The sequence below is a fragment of the Galleria mellonella genome, unplaced genomic scaffold (genome assembly GCF_026898425.1).
Source record: "Galleria mellonella isolate WM207_F2 unplaced genomic scaffold, CSIRO_AGI_GalMel_v1 utg74, whole genome shotgun sequence".
Classification (NCBI taxonomy): Eukaryota; Metazoa; Arthropoda; class Insecta; order Lepidoptera; family Pyralidae; genus Galleria; species Galleria mellonella.
The window spans coordinates 1,612,729-1,628,375 of NW_026442147.1; the positions used below are offsets into that span (position 1 = coordinate 1,612,729).

The 15,647-nt window shown below is 30.4% G+C and overlaps 3 protein-coding genes across 3 annotated transcripts in view; 1 reads left to right on the forward strand and 2 right to left on the reverse strand.

Annotated features, from left to right (window-relative positions):
* The window catches only part of LOC113516276 (cytochrome b5 reductase 4), a 90,759-nt gene extending 76,198 nt beyond the window's left edge, over positions 1-14,561 (reverse strand). Inside the window, exons 1-2 of the mRNA XM_026900670.3 lie at positions 14,262-14,561; positions 14,138-14,174 (exon numbers count right to left, since the gene is read on the reverse strand). The gene's annotated coding sequence lies outside the window, so the exon portion shown is untranslated. The remainder of the gene's footprint in view (positions 1-14,137; positions 14,175-14,261) is intronic.
* On the forward strand, positions 95-12,902 carry LOC113516277 (fatty-acid amide hydrolase 2). Its single transcript, XM_026900674.3, has 6 exons — positions 95-477; positions 7,050-7,269; positions 8,486-8,618; positions 9,529-9,653; positions 10,090-10,224; positions 10,539-12,902. The coding sequence occupies exons 1-6, from the start codon at positions 277-279 to the stop codon at positions 11,312-11,314; spliced, it is 1,590 nt and encodes a 529-aa protein (XP_026756475.2). The 5' UTR covers positions 95-276; the 3' UTR covers positions 11,315-12,902.
* LOC113516209 (sentrin-specific protease 8) lies at positions 12,349-14,268 on the reverse strand. The gene is made up of 2 exons (XM_026900588.2): positions 13,550-14,268; positions 12,349-13,094 (listed from the first exon to the last, which is right to left on the reverse strand). The coding sequence occupies exons 1-2, from the start codon at positions 13,977-13,979 to the stop codon at positions 12,886-12,888; spliced, it is 639 nt and encodes a 212-aa protein (XP_026756389.1). The 5' UTR covers positions 13,980-14,268; the 3' UTR covers positions 12,349-12,885.
* Positions 14,562-15,647: the final 1,086 nt, after the last annotated feature.

The window sequence follows — 15,647 nt, forward strand, 5'->3', positions numbered from 1 at the left end:
ACGTTATAAACGAACGTCTAGTTCGGAGCTCCCTGCTTCAATCCGACAAACATGAGTAACGACTCTGTATAAACGAAAGAGCGAGACACCGATAACCTAACCACTCCCAGTCTACACTATCGGCCTCTCATTCATTTAGTGCACGATACAATACTTGATAGCATAGGCGTTAATTCGAAGTTCCCTAGTGTTTTAAATTATTTTTATTTAAATATACATCGATGTGATTTTTGTGCTATCTAAAAAATATATAAAAGTGTAACATACAGTACTAAAATGAGTATAAAACAAATATTATGTTCACCGGTGGGACTGAGGCTTAAAGTGCTACATGTTGTGAGAATTGTAATAGCAGCAATTGGAAGAATTTTTTTTAGTTTATATTACGGGAATGAAGGCCAAAAGATTCCACCCATTACAGATGAAATCCTGAAAGAGCCAACCATTGAAGTCGCCAAGAAAATAAGGAACAAGGAGGTTAATTTTTAATATATTTAATACTTAATGTTATTATTTAAATACAAAAGTTAATCCAGTTCTGTTTACAAGCAATTTAAAATATGTGCTTACGAAATTTTCATATAATATGGTGTTATGTTCTGTGAGAAGCTGTATTCTTTTTTTGTATTTATCATCATCATCATCATCATACCAGCCGTTAACTGTCCACTACTGAACATATGCCTCCCCCAACAGAGAGGGCATATTGCGCCTCTAAAATGACAGATGTTAAGCTAGATGCAAATTTATTTATTTATCTATATTTATGCTACATAAGTGTTTTACGAGATAGCTGAAAAGCGCGCTATTAAATATTAGTTATATTCAGTAACTATATCTAATTATAATTATAAAAAAGTGTGGGCTGTAGGTTCATCTATAGATATGGTTAAAGTGTCTGTTTTCAGTCAATAGCGAAGATAAGTAGGAAACCGTTTAGAAACATTGTTTTTTATATATGTATCTTATAGTAAGTGATTTATTGTCTAACATAAACGTAATGATTACTTGCTCTATGTAACATAGTTATATCTTTTTTTTTTCTAGTTTTGCAGAGTATAATAACATGCTAAAATATACGTAGAAATATGAGTCACACTGTTTTATGACGGATGTGTCTGATTTTAGAGCAAATTCGTGATACCTAACGTAATCAAGTCAATAAACTTTATTACCAACTTATTATTGTCTTAGTTCTAATGTGATTTTGAGTAGATATGCTTAATTAATTTCCGTTTGTTGATTACGTATGTAGGTATGCTTTGAAATGTATTCTTATTTTTTTCATAAAATCTCATAGTTTCATATTCCTATGCAGATATACTATTTTCTTTTTTATTCAAAATAAAGATTTTAATAAAAATATTAATCCCATTGCAATTTTGTTCTATCTAGGTATCATTAAATACAACATGCGCCGCCTTTTTTCGATCTATATTAAAATAGCTACAGCCTTATTTTAGATGTAACAATAAAGATTCAGATCACGATCCATCAATGTGTCAAATTTCATGCATTCAGTTGTTGAGTAACAAATATTGAAATATCCAAACATATTTACAAATTTCCTCGTAACATCTAACGTAGCCACAAACGTTCGGTCATTGTAATCAAACATTTAGATGAGTAAGTCCTAAACCTCAATGCTAATGGACTAGAGCTCCAACTAGAATACACTGTGTTATAGACCAAATGCCTGTAGCATATAGATATAATCTAACACTCAGGTCCGAGCCTAAAACTTTGGAAAAGTTTATTTTCTAAATTACCCTGACCTAGAGTCGAACCAGGAAGTTCGTCGAAAAGCATTTGCCTAATACTTGCCATAGAGGTCATCGAAGATAACGTTATTTTTTTTTAGAGTAATGTAGGTAAATAAAAACGTCAAACTTTTTGAATTTCGCCAACCTTCGTAATATTACAGATAACCTGACACAAGTTCAAGTCTTCTCGTGTTTCAAGTATTGAAGAGAACTACTAATATATCCACAATTATAAACATTGATTACAATACAAACTATTATTTCAGGGGGGAAAGGGATTGTTAGTAATGGAGACTGAGAATCCTATTGCTAGCAATATACCCAACCAGGTCGACCTCCTCGCGGTTCTCCCTGGAAACTATCATGGTTAATTCCTGATGAATTCATCATGATGGGCTATCACTAGATCCAGCATCACTATTCTCCAAGAGTATGGTATTAAAAATATTCCTAATGGACACCTATAGAACATTTGCATATTTACGAGAAGTAATATTTCTTACTTTCTTACAAATTTCAGTGGAATTTTAATGTGAGGCTATTCAGAATTAAAAATGTATAAACCGCGTTACTTACATTATAATTTAAGATTTTGTTGCAAAAAACAGCGACATAATCGTGTATAGGTAATTTTATAGAAGGAAAAACGAAAGTAAATACTATTGATGACAAAAAGAATCATCGAAATCGATTCAGAATTAGCGAAGATATAACGATTTTGTTTATAACTTACATATTAAAAACAAGCCGCCACAATGAGAGCCTATTTTCAGAAGTAAAATAAGTGTATACACGTCAATGATCAGCTTGTTCATCAGATATGTAGAACTTTGGATATTGTCCAGATTTTCGCATTGAAGAAAAAGTTTATAATTTTTTAAACGTTATCTTTATGTAATAATTTTTACCTGTGTTAACATTTAACACATAGGTAGTAAGTAATATTGGAAAAGTCTTTACTGTATTTTACAATAAATCTAATTTCGTCAAGTACATAATATTAATTTTTAAGTTTAGAAAATTTGGTAATCTTGCTTGTATGTACGAATAGACATGAATAGGGCCACAAATATCACAGATACTCTAAACACCTCATTTAACACGCTGATATTCCTAAGGACTAGTATATTACTGCTCTCTGTTATGTCGCCTACGAAAAACGACATATTAGACAGCTTTTGTAAATATAAATGAAGGGTTATAACTACAATAATTATAACGTAGCTATTATAAATAGTGTGTTTGTTTCATCCTTATTATACTTATGGAGCTGATTTGTACATAAATAATTTGGAATATAGTTTTTTTCTGGAAAAAAATTCAGTTTAGACAAATACCAACGTGATTTTTATAAGATTAATATAGTAGCATAAAATGTTCGCCTATTTCAGAAGTTTTCGTGTTATTTAAAAAGAAGATTTAGCGAACAAAGAGGCAAATTGTAAGAACAATCTGGCTTTAGATTAGTCCAGATACTCCTAAATAAACTTTTGTTACGCACGTACCAAAGTTTACTTAAGTCTGAAGTCAGAAATTTTCCAAATCAACATCACCAAAGTTGAATATTAACAGGCATGAAACATTGTATATAGTGTACCCAATATAGTATAAAGGTATACATTCACTAGACCAAGAGCATTCGTCTCATTGTAACAATATTTTTCACGTATATTTGTCATATTCTTATTAAGCCGTTACTGAAAATTTGAATATTGGTGGTAAAAAAGTATTTGAAATATTCTGAAGCAAAATATGAAATAGACGCAAAGTTGTTGGTAATAGAATTATATGTAACGTATTCTATGATTAACGCTATTTTTAAATAACGAATCAGAATGAAAATTTACAGATAATTGTGGTGTTACCTCACTCGGTGAGTTAAAGTATGAACGTTCATAATTATATGTACTAGACCTTATGCTATTACCTATAATTTACAATTATTAACATAACAACAATAAATTACAACATGTAACGATGCCATATGCCCTCATATTTTATTATTTATAAATATCTTAACGTAAAGAATTATAAGGGTCATTAAATATTTAAAATCAAGCAGTAAATTTTGCTTATGGATCATACAAAATTTAAAATAAATGTCTATGTCAGATATGTATACAACTTTCCATCAGGTGGACCTTCAGCTTGTCATGCCAAGTTACATAATCATAAAGAATATCTTTATTAAGATTTTTATTATTAAGTTCATAAATTGACTTTTGAATTTTTTTTATATATTTTAAATTTATTTATGTGTAAATTATGGCTATCTCTATGCTACATAAAATTAATAAAAACTGTCACTTAATTTAGCATTAATTAAAACTGTTCTTACTAAAAATAAATACAAAATGTACCTAAAATAGTCATGAATTCATAATATGATATCATCACCCAATTCGCACATATCATAAGTCCTACAATAGATTAGATTGTATACTAAAATGATAGTCGCACCAAAAGGTTTATAACTTTCAAGTATAATACACCTACCTAATAGTGTTACCAGGGGGGAAAGGGATTGTTAGCAACGGAGTTTGACAGCCCCATTGCTAGCAATATGCTCTATTAGGTCGACCTCCACGTGGTTCCCCTTGGAAAACATCGTGAACAATTCTTGTCGAATTCGTCACGCTGGGCTAACTGACCTGTTTCATCCTCACCTATTATCCTTCACTGGTGCCCCGCCGGTGTATTCCGATAGCGCGAGTGGGGTTATCATTCCATTATCACCCATTAAAAATAGTGTTACCATCTTACTTTCATGTAATACAGTTAAATATCATCATTATATATATGTATATACTACCGAACATAGGCCTCCACCATAAGTGGGGGTTTTGCCAGTAGTTGCCATGCTTGGCAGGCTGATTGGTAACTGCAGTTTGGCTTTGGTGATGTTTTAAGAGAAATAATGCTGCCCATCCCTCAACCATTAAGTTCCCTTAGTTGCCTCTTACGACACTCATGGGATAGAAGGGTGGTCCATTCTATGTCGGAATCACACGGCAAAATTAAATCTATACATATAAATAAAATTGGAGTGTCTATTTGTAATATTGAAATAGCCGTTTTTTACTACATATATATGAATATATATACAGTACATACACCAAAATAATTTTTTTTTACAATTTTTGTCCAATAATCTCTGAAATGACTGGACCGATTTTGACGAGATTTTTATTGGCAGGCAGCTGATGTAATAAGGAGTAGTTTATGCTACGTTTATTTTAGAAAAAATCTTTTATTTTACAAGTAATGTTGCAATGTCCAAGTACTGTCCAGTACCGCGCGCAGCTCATGCGCATGCCACCATTGGGCCGTCACGTTGGGCGCCTTCCACCACTTCTCCCACCAACGAATCAATATCAGAAAGATAACTTAATTTGGAACATATTAAAATAAAATGAAACTAATTAGGTATCATAATAAAAAAAAAAAAACTAAAAAATTAAACAATCGACTGTTAGGCTGAACGAAGTTCGCCGGGTCAGCTAGTATAATTACTATTAATTTATATGTTTTACTATATATGTCTGCTATCTATATATGTCTGCGAATAAATTGTAATTTTAACTGCGCGTCAGTGTTATTATATTTAATATATTTATTTGTATGAAGAACAATTAAGTATGGTAAGATAATACGACCTTGAGTAACTTGAAACATTGCTACGAGCGAAAAGAAATCACATTGAAAAACAAGTTACTTATTTCTGATGAGGTAATGTGATTTTATAATGCTGGAAGTAATTTTTTTTTTTAAATATAGGGGGAAAAATCTTTTAATTTGTATTTTTAATTTACGACAAGTTTCATAAGAATGAGAAATTATTTTTATGCTATTTTTCATTAAAGTAGGGAAAATAAATAAGAATCAATAGAGGATTTTTTCAATAAGGCAACGAATAATTATTACGAAATTTTAAACAAAATTTCTTAATAGGCAGGCTGATAAGTTATCCAACTACCAATATAGCCCATGATAGCCATTGCGCGAAGAGTTACATATATATCGATCTTCAATTACATCACGTCTACTGCGTCATGGTCATCGTACAAAAATATAGACTTACAAATTAGATGGTGTTATATATACTTGTGATTGTAGAAACCGGATGTTACACTTCATCATTAGAGCACTTTGCAATTTGTAGGTTAGGTATTCCTGCCTCATCAATTTCACTCAATAATTTACGGTAGGTGCATATAATACATACATATTGTCATCGAGGAACATGCTTCTGTAATGTATTTGTCACGTAACAAGAATATTTGCAATTTAGGAATAGAATTAATATGTATACAGGGTTAAATCGAAGATGTACGTAGAATGAACCCTGCTATGGAATTTATTAGGACAGAAATCCGTTATCGAAAATGCAAAAACGACAAAAAATTTCGAGCCCCCATAATACCTTAACGCGTCCTGTTAGTATGAAGGCTGAAATTTATTTGTCAAATTCTTTGTCAACCCACGTTTTTTTTTCGGGCTAATTTAATTTAAAAACAGACCCTTAAAAGAATCCTTTACATTACATTCTGTATTAACTATTGCAACAATAGAATACCCATCAGTACTGCAGCAAAAACTAGTTTATGATTGCTCTTTATCTGCATTGCCATTGTTTTATTAGATGTTGTAACACTATAGGCAATTAACTAGATAATTGTTTTACAACACCTAATAATCTTTAGAAAATCATGTAAAACGTTTAGCCATTCAGGCGATAGAAATCCATATGCGGTTAGTCTAGGCTAATTCATAATTCATCATCTACATAATGAATTATGAATGCATAACGAAATTAAATATGCAGTTGTAATTATTATGATTCTCATTAATTATTGATGATATTAAATACTAACCAGGTTTCCAACTTGTATCAAAAAGGTGAAGGCACGAAATATTTTCGTCACATTTAAACGGATTTTATATATTTATAATTAAAAATCTGTACTGACAGGGTGGTACAATCTAAATTACTACTTTTAAACAAAGTAGGTTTGTTTATTAAAAATAATGCCCATTCTTCACGGCCAGTGAAAAGTTTTTCTGAAATTATTTAAAATATTAAAATAATTTAAAGATAACTAGTATAGTGGTGACAGAGATCTGACTGGTTAGTGAATAAAAAATTACTGGAGGCATAACAACTGGTCTGAGAACGTACGAAGGGTACCAAATGTCGGTATCATGTCAGCAGGCAGGAAATCATCTTTTGTCTGCCCTTCTAAGTTATATATTACAATTTTCAAATCTTTTTATTTATCCTTTCAGATATCGAGTGTACAAGTGGTAGAAGCTTGCATCAGGCGTATCAAAGATGTAAACTCAGCACTTAATTGTTTTGTAGAGGACCGTTTCGAACTAGCTCTAAAAGAAGCCCGAGAGGCCGACGAATTGATACGTAGCGGTTCAACGCCTATACAACAGTTGGAATTAGAGAAACCTCTCTTAGGAGTTCCCTTCACTACAAAAGACTGCTTCGCTGTAAAAGGTATATTAAAGTCTTTTTTTATGAGATGAAAATGAAATGGTAACCCTGTTTGCGATACCGATATCAGTCAGACAGATTAGGATGAAGTAAGATCAGTTAGCCCGTTGTGACGTATTCACCAGAATTTAATCACAACGAATTCCAGGAGAGACTATGTAGAGGTCGCCTGATGAGATTAGGGGAAATTGGGAGACACAAAAAAAGCTAGTTATTAGTTTTGTATTTACTGTTATTTTAAAAACTATGATACATCTAGAAATGGCAAAGGTCGAAAATATGACACACACAAAAATCTAGGCATGAATATTTTAATTAGCTGATTTGATGTAACTTTTTCATGAAAAACAAATTGATGTAGTTTTATTTATATGAACAATATAAAGTTTACGGACTATAATGTCTACTAGTTAAACATTCTAAATACAGTAATGCTAACAATAAATGTAAATATGATCTAAAATAATATACATCATTTTCGTATATCTATTGTCCGTGTTATTCACGGATGGTGTAATTATTCATATATTTTAACAATAATTTCTCACAAGAGGGAAAAATAATTTAATTAAACAATAAAAAAAAAAACGAACAAGATAAAAACAAAGAAATATACTAAATTGAAACGAAATTTACAATTTGTATAGACCTGAAAAATATCAAAACCTCATTTAATGGACTACTAGGACATTTTATATAAATATTGTTTTAATGGGTAATAATCAGTTAACATGGACTAATGTTACTTAATTTCATATTCAGTTCGTAATTACAGGCAGCGCGCATCGTTCGATTTTACCAGAATGTTGTTCCGTTTTTTCATTAGAATGTTACTACTTATTCTTAAAAAATGTTGATTAACTGAATAAGTTACCCGTATAGTTATACTTTCTTTAGGACCATTAAATTCGGACAATTCTGTGGTTTTATATAAATTTTCTCTTAGGTGTTCGTATTTCCCTCATTCTTCTTTAAATGTTGCTAACACATTGCCGATAGACCGGATACCCATACCTCTCCAACCCTAGTAATGTCTAGTAGTACATTTATACTTTGCATAGAATCAGAATATGTACCTATAATATCTATATTTGCTTTTGATGGCTGAAGTAATTAAACCTTAAAACATTTTAGTGTTTATTTGGTAAACATATCGTAACTTGATAAATGTCAGATGACCATAACGACCTGGTTCATAAATGCATCCTTTCTATTTTAGGTCTACGTTTCACATCAGGAGTTGTACTTCGTAAGGACTTTGTATCAGAGGAAGACGCTGGGGCCATCCGGCTATTACGAGACAAAGGCGCTATAATTATAGGCATCACGAACGTACCAGAACTCTGCATGTGGTAATAACGCCTTCAGAGCCTTATTTATGGATTAATTACATTTAGCACTAGCTTTTTACCCTCTACTTCGTACTCGTATGGATTTCAAATATAGGTAAAACAGATTAAATAGGATGGCGTATCAAGATAAAACATACACCAGTTAAATAACAGATCAGGAACACTACTGTAAAAATTGCATCTAATTTGGTACTATAGTTTTTGCATGACGGCGAAATTAATATACAGACAGACAGGCAGACAAAAAATTCAAAAAATATTTTTTAGCTTCTATTGCCCTTATGAAGACCCCCTCGCATCAATGTTTGTTATTAGATTAGGAAGATATAAAGCATCAGTTATTAAATTATAGAGGTGCATGGCATAAAACTACTATTATTATAAGGTTAGGTTACAAGACTTTCTAGAAAGATTTTAGTAGTTTAAATAAATCACTTTAAATTGCAGTTTTTTCCGCTTGATAACAAGGTTTAAGTTTCGTTAGAAACTTAAATTATTAAAAAAAATTGAATTTTATATTGCCAACTATTAATACAAATACTACCACTAACTGGTATTACTATTGAAGATTCCGTTAGTATTAAAGTTCCATAATTCCGTCAGTCACAACGCTATACTCGCATAGCATAGCATTTCACCAACTTTAAAAGGTATCGATTTGGAATAGATAATGACCCACTTTTTCTGCAAAATTATTTGTTTTGTAAAAATAGTAGGAAAAAACTTCTTAAAATATTTTTATTTCTAAGTCACGACGTTCGAAAAGGTGCTTTATATCCTCATCGTTTTCCCAAAAGCATAATTTTTAACCGACTTCTATACTTGAAATTTTAAATTGTGCCCTTAACGTAATAAACGTAAGTAAGTAAAGGTTTCATCAAATACACTTAAAATATTATTGATAAAACAGGTGGGAGACTCACAATCACATATACGGAAGAACTAACAATCCATATAATACTACAAGGATTGTAGGAGGGTCGTCTGGAGGTGAAGGATGTCTGCAAGCTGCAGGAGGCAGTATTTTTGGAGTTGGTATGTATTAATTTAGCAAAGAAATTAATATTCAACTAACTTTGTCCGCGCTTTATTTTTACTGCTTATTCACGTTACATACACAAGGAACTCTTGTGCAATTTTTTACAATTCTAAAACCACAGTGGTATCAAGTTTTATTAATAAAAAATATAAGTACTTTTAGAAAATTATTTAAGTGTAGTAAAATTAAGTATTGAAAACGATTAATTTTAACTTAAAAAAATCACTTATAAAAATACCAAGCTTGTCTTTTTATCTGGACTTTTCGTTTATGATGATTTACTTTAACTGCATAGTTCTTCACAATACATTGTGTCAGTTTAAGAACCTTTTTAATAATTAATAATAAATTACAATTATTAAATATTAAATTATTTTCATCGTGTATAACATTTACTTTCAGGTTATTTAAAAGTAAATGTTTGACTTTCAGGTTCTGACATTGGCGGTTCAATTCGAATGCCCGCTTTCTTTAATGGAATTTTTGGGCACAAACCATCACGTGGTATAGTTCCAAATTCAGGACAGCATCCTGCACCGGAGACAGATCTAATTGATTCTTTTCTAGGTAAATACTATAAAATAGATTTCTAAATTATTATTATATGTATTACATCTCCCATATCTAGAACTAACAAAATTTTTCATCGTCCCTCCTAACAAATTGTTTATAATTACTCCTCTCCATCCAAAGGTTGCCTGGAAGAGATCGCTTTTAGCGATAAGGTCGCCCATTGTTTTCTCGTTGTGATTATTTCTTGTAATTATTTATAATAAGTTTACTATTGTAATCTTTTAGAGGAAACAATAAAGAGTATATATCTAAATACCAAGAACAGTCCTTTAAGTTCCTTGTAAATTACAATCTTGAATCTTTTTCAGGTGTGGGCCCTATGACAAAACACGCAGTGGATTTAAAACCACTCTTAAAAATAATGGCGGGTGACAACAAAAATAAACTAAAATTGGACGAACCCGTTAATATCGAAAAACTAAAAGTCTACTATCAATTCAGCAATGATGCACCTTTAGTCGATCCTGTTGATCCAGAAATAATAATGGCAATGAAAAAAGTATTAGAATTTCTAAACGTACAACACAAATTGAAAGCTGAAGAAAAGAAAATTGATCTCCTCCGCAAATCTATGCCTATATGGTTGACTAATATGAAAACTAAACAAAAATTTGAGACTCTTATAATGAAGAAGGAAGGTGTAGGTGCCATACTAAAAGAAATTGTGAAAAATATTATCGGCTGCTCTGGTAATACCTTGATAAGTTTATTTACTGCTTTGACTGATCATACAGGAGCGGAAGTAGGAAGCGAGAGACATATCCATTACTTAAAAGTACGTGAAAATCTTGAGAAACTTTTCACTGAAATGTTAGGTGATGATGGCATTTTCTTATACCCTGTACATCCTACACCTGCACCATACCATAATGAGCCATTATTGAGACCTATGAATTTTGCATATACTGCTATTATTAACTGTCTAGGATTACCAACAACTGCTATTCCATTAGGTCTAAGTCGTGAGGGATTGCCAATTGGTATTCAAGTTGTTGCTAATCACAATAATGACAGATTATGTCTTGCAATAGCTGAAGAGCTCGACAAAGCTTTCGGAGGATGGGTAGAGCCTCAAAAATCTTAGATATCCTACGACATTACGATAATAAAGTGGCATTTACAACTATACAGATAACCACACGTTAAATAATCATTCATCATCATTTCAGCCGTTAATTGTTCGCTGCTGAACATAAGCCTTCCTCATAAGGAGAGTTTTGCTAGTAGTTGCCATGCTTGGCAGATGGATTGTTAGATATAATATTATTGTCATAAATGGAATCACTTATTTTTACAGTAAATATTTAAATAATTTCATTTTACTAAGGCTTTTATAAAATATAAAATTACCAGTTTCTCATGGTGTATGCATATACTGATGCATGTAGACCGTGTGTATAAGTTAGGATATAATCTACTCATGTACCAAATTTCATTCAAATCAATTCAGCCATTTAGGCACGATTGAGTAATAAACCCATATCATCAACATCGAAACATCTTTAAATTTTTTAATTCTAACCTTAGTAGGAATAGCATTTAAATAGATTATATAATTTTACTAAAGCTTTTATTGTATATTATATGATGAAATTTATTAAGCATAAATTTTAGAAGATGTACATTTTCTCTCCTTATATTTTTGCTACTTTGTAAGTTAACAAATTCTAATGGCTACAAAAATATGTTCACAATTGTGATTCCAAATAAAATATTTAAATATCTCAGCCTTGTGTTGAATATAGAACATTATTCAAATCTAATATTGAAGAGAACAAGCATACCACCATTTTTGTTAATTATATTCATTCCAACAGATAGCAAAAAAATTAATTGACATGTAAACAACACATTGTGATTCAGAAATAATTATGAAATTATTTTAAAGACTTTAAAAATAATTTATAAATATTTATATATATTTAAAAATAAGTTATTTTACAGCAGTGTTATCAGTCAACCACATTTAGAATAGATGGCAAAATTTTCATAAAGTAATAAATACAAATACTGTTAATAATTTATACTGCCTTTTTCTGGTGCTATTTAAATGTATCGAGGCACAACACAAAAACAACATATATCCATATTATAACTAAATCTAACAAAATAAAAGCGACTGACTAATACTTGTTTTAGATTTAATGATGTCTAAACTGGTAAAAATTGTTCTGTATTTTATACAATTGACTTTAAAAGACCTGTGTGTCTCAAATGAATACTGTACTTTAACTTTGTATCTTAAAAGTTTTGTAGAGAGCCAAATAGGTTATAGTTAAGCTTTTTCTTATTTAAACTATTTATAAAATATAAATTTACAACTAAAATGTCTGTAAAAATAAATATAAGAGTGGAATACGAAAAATCAAAACTGTATTTAAAATAAGTTAAAATTAAAAACTTCTATACAAATAAATGTAATAGCTGCATAAAAAGAATAAATAATCAAGTGCATTGTTAAGCAGAAATGAGCTTTATATGTGTACTGGTACTAAAAATTAAAATTTTAGATAATATCTGTTTGCATGGGTGTTATAAAAATTAATAGTGACTACTGTTTTATATAAATAGGTGTTTAATAAATTTTTACATGGTGGCAAAATAATTATTGTGTTAAAATAATCTGTAGTATATTACAAAGACAATTAAATTGTATTAGTTACAATTTGCAAGGGATTTTATAATTGACAGTATATCTCTTCTCTTTGCAATAGGGTTAACTTTGACTAGCATTTCACAGGATCCTATTTGTCCAAGATTATGTGCATATTCAGCAAGTCTCTCTGTGTTGCTAATGACATGAACTCCACAGTCATAACCATTGCTTTGTTGTAAACATTCTTTGTCAACAAAATTGAAAGATCCTGAAATCCATAATGAACATAATTACTTAAAACTTATAATAACAACCAATAACCCAGAAAATAAGACATATATTGCAAATTTCATTCAATTAAATTAACATCAACTGGGTACATATTATACAATACATATATTATGATATGATAAATATGTTAGAATTGAAAAAAAAATACACTACAAGTATATTAGAAAATCTCTACAGATATTATTATTTATAAGAGAGGCAATTACAATAACTATAGATACCTATTAATTATTTATAAATACATAATAATAAAAATTGGTTATTAGTTTTAAAAACTCATATTAATATAGTTTCTTTTTTAGTTTTAATTAAAGTTAAATATAAAAATTTAGGTGAAAAAAATCAATTTCAAACAAATAAAAATGAGTAGTATAAAGCAGGTGTATGTAAATAATCATACAATTTGAGGATTAATATACAAAATTCACTCACCATTTGAGAAATATGTGATTAAATGACTAGCAAACTCCCAAGCCACATTGTGATTACTTCCTGATGAAGAGTCAAAATGAAAAAAACAGCTCTCTGGACGAGAATAAACTAGAAGACTCCAATGTGATCCCCCTGCTCTATCAGGTAAGTCATTATCATTGAGTGCGAAAAAAACAAAATTCTTTTTACTTATACCGAGTGGCTCTAAGAATGTCTTTATTTCTTCTGTCTGTACCATTTTTATACATTGAGTAACTTCTGGTGATATAAACAGCAATTCACTTGCACTACTAAATAACACTCGTTCAAGATATTCAAAGTAAAATGATATAATTGTATCATTTAGCCAGTATGGCCCATCAAGAAGATCAACATCTGATTTATGTAGTAGAATTTCATGAAAACTTAATACAACTGATGCCTTTGCCATTTTAAGGAAATGTCTTGCAATAAACTTGGATTTTTAATGTACATATGGAGTCCGTAGAATCTGACGAAGTAAAAATAAAAAATGTAACAAACAAGTAAAAACTTAATAGTACTTTACGTTAAGTCCCGTATAAAAATAAGGCATTCCATTAAACTTACCCAGATGTTCTTAATCCATAATGACTGTTGTTTTTCACTGAAATATTACAAAATAAATACAGTTTATGTACACTAACAAAACTATAATTAGTGTTTTTAATGAATAATCAATTTGTTAATTCACCTTATAATCAAAACTACAGTTCTCGATAGAAGCAGTTTTTAAGGATTTTTGTAATAACTTGTAAATTAAAATTCCTTTACGCACAATATCACAAATAAATCAAATCAGATGAATTGATAAGTAGGTACTTATTAAATTAGAAGATTCTGTCGGATTCTGTGGTGAGATTACATCACGAAACAATTTATGTCAACCATCAATGTCATAAAATGTCACTGACAGCTTTGCCAAATAAGATTTTAGATTTCTACCAAAATGGCAAATATTTCTTCTCCAAATTAAAATAATTTCCTTCATGTTTCTTCAGTTTGCCATGTAACTATTATACGATCGAGAAGAAAATACGCTCTTCTTTACTATATATTTTAAAAATACAAAAACCGTAAAAAATGTTCAAATTTCTTTTTTCCAACAATTTAATTTCTTCAAATTTAGTGAATACAAAAATGTTTACTCAAAATTACGAAAAATATACCTTATTTGGCAATGGTGTACAACTGATCATATCCAAAGACAGTAAATAAGTTAATCCTTGTCCTTATGTTACATTTTTGTTCACCTAACATGTGCATATTAAAGCTTGAAGCTTGATTTGCAATATTGGCTGATTCCTTATTAATTAATGATAAAAATAATTTGAATCGTAATTATGATCTAATATAGACTTTTTCATTAATATTATGAAGTTTAGGTGGGATGTAAATGGGCTAAGTTTAGACCAGAGGGAGACTTTGTACAAAAGTCGATTGCTTGGGTACCGTCTGTCTCATTCGTACTTCAACCGTGAAGCAATTGTGTTTGCATGGCTGTGTTTCGGTTTGAAGGGTGGGATATGGCGTGAATTTACTGGGTACAGAGGAATAACACCTAAGTCCTCAGGAATGGCAACGCATGGGGGTATCATGGGCGAAACAGTATACTCTGTTATGTCCATGGTACTGCTCAAGTCTATAGGCGACGCAACGGTTACTACTTTCCATCAGGTGGGTAGTCAGCTTGTTTGCCATTCTAAGTTGTATAAAAAAAATTATGACACGAGCGGTAACGTCCGGTCCCCAGAAGGCCGGTGACAGTTGAAACATTGTTGTTGGAAGTTGTAATATCGTTTCTCTATAAAACAATGTTGCCAAACTAAAAAAAACTATCATGAGGATCATGGCCATCTTGAATAGACATTGTGACAGTCAAAGTTATGGCGCCATTTCAAAAACAACGCATTACTTATAAATATGTTTTTATTTGTATATTAATATAATTACTAGTACTGTATTATATTATCTATGATATAACTAATAAATGATAAAATTACTGTACTGCATTTGTCTATAAAATCCTTTCTAACTTCGTAATATTAAATAATAAATTTTAACTTTTTTATATTTATTG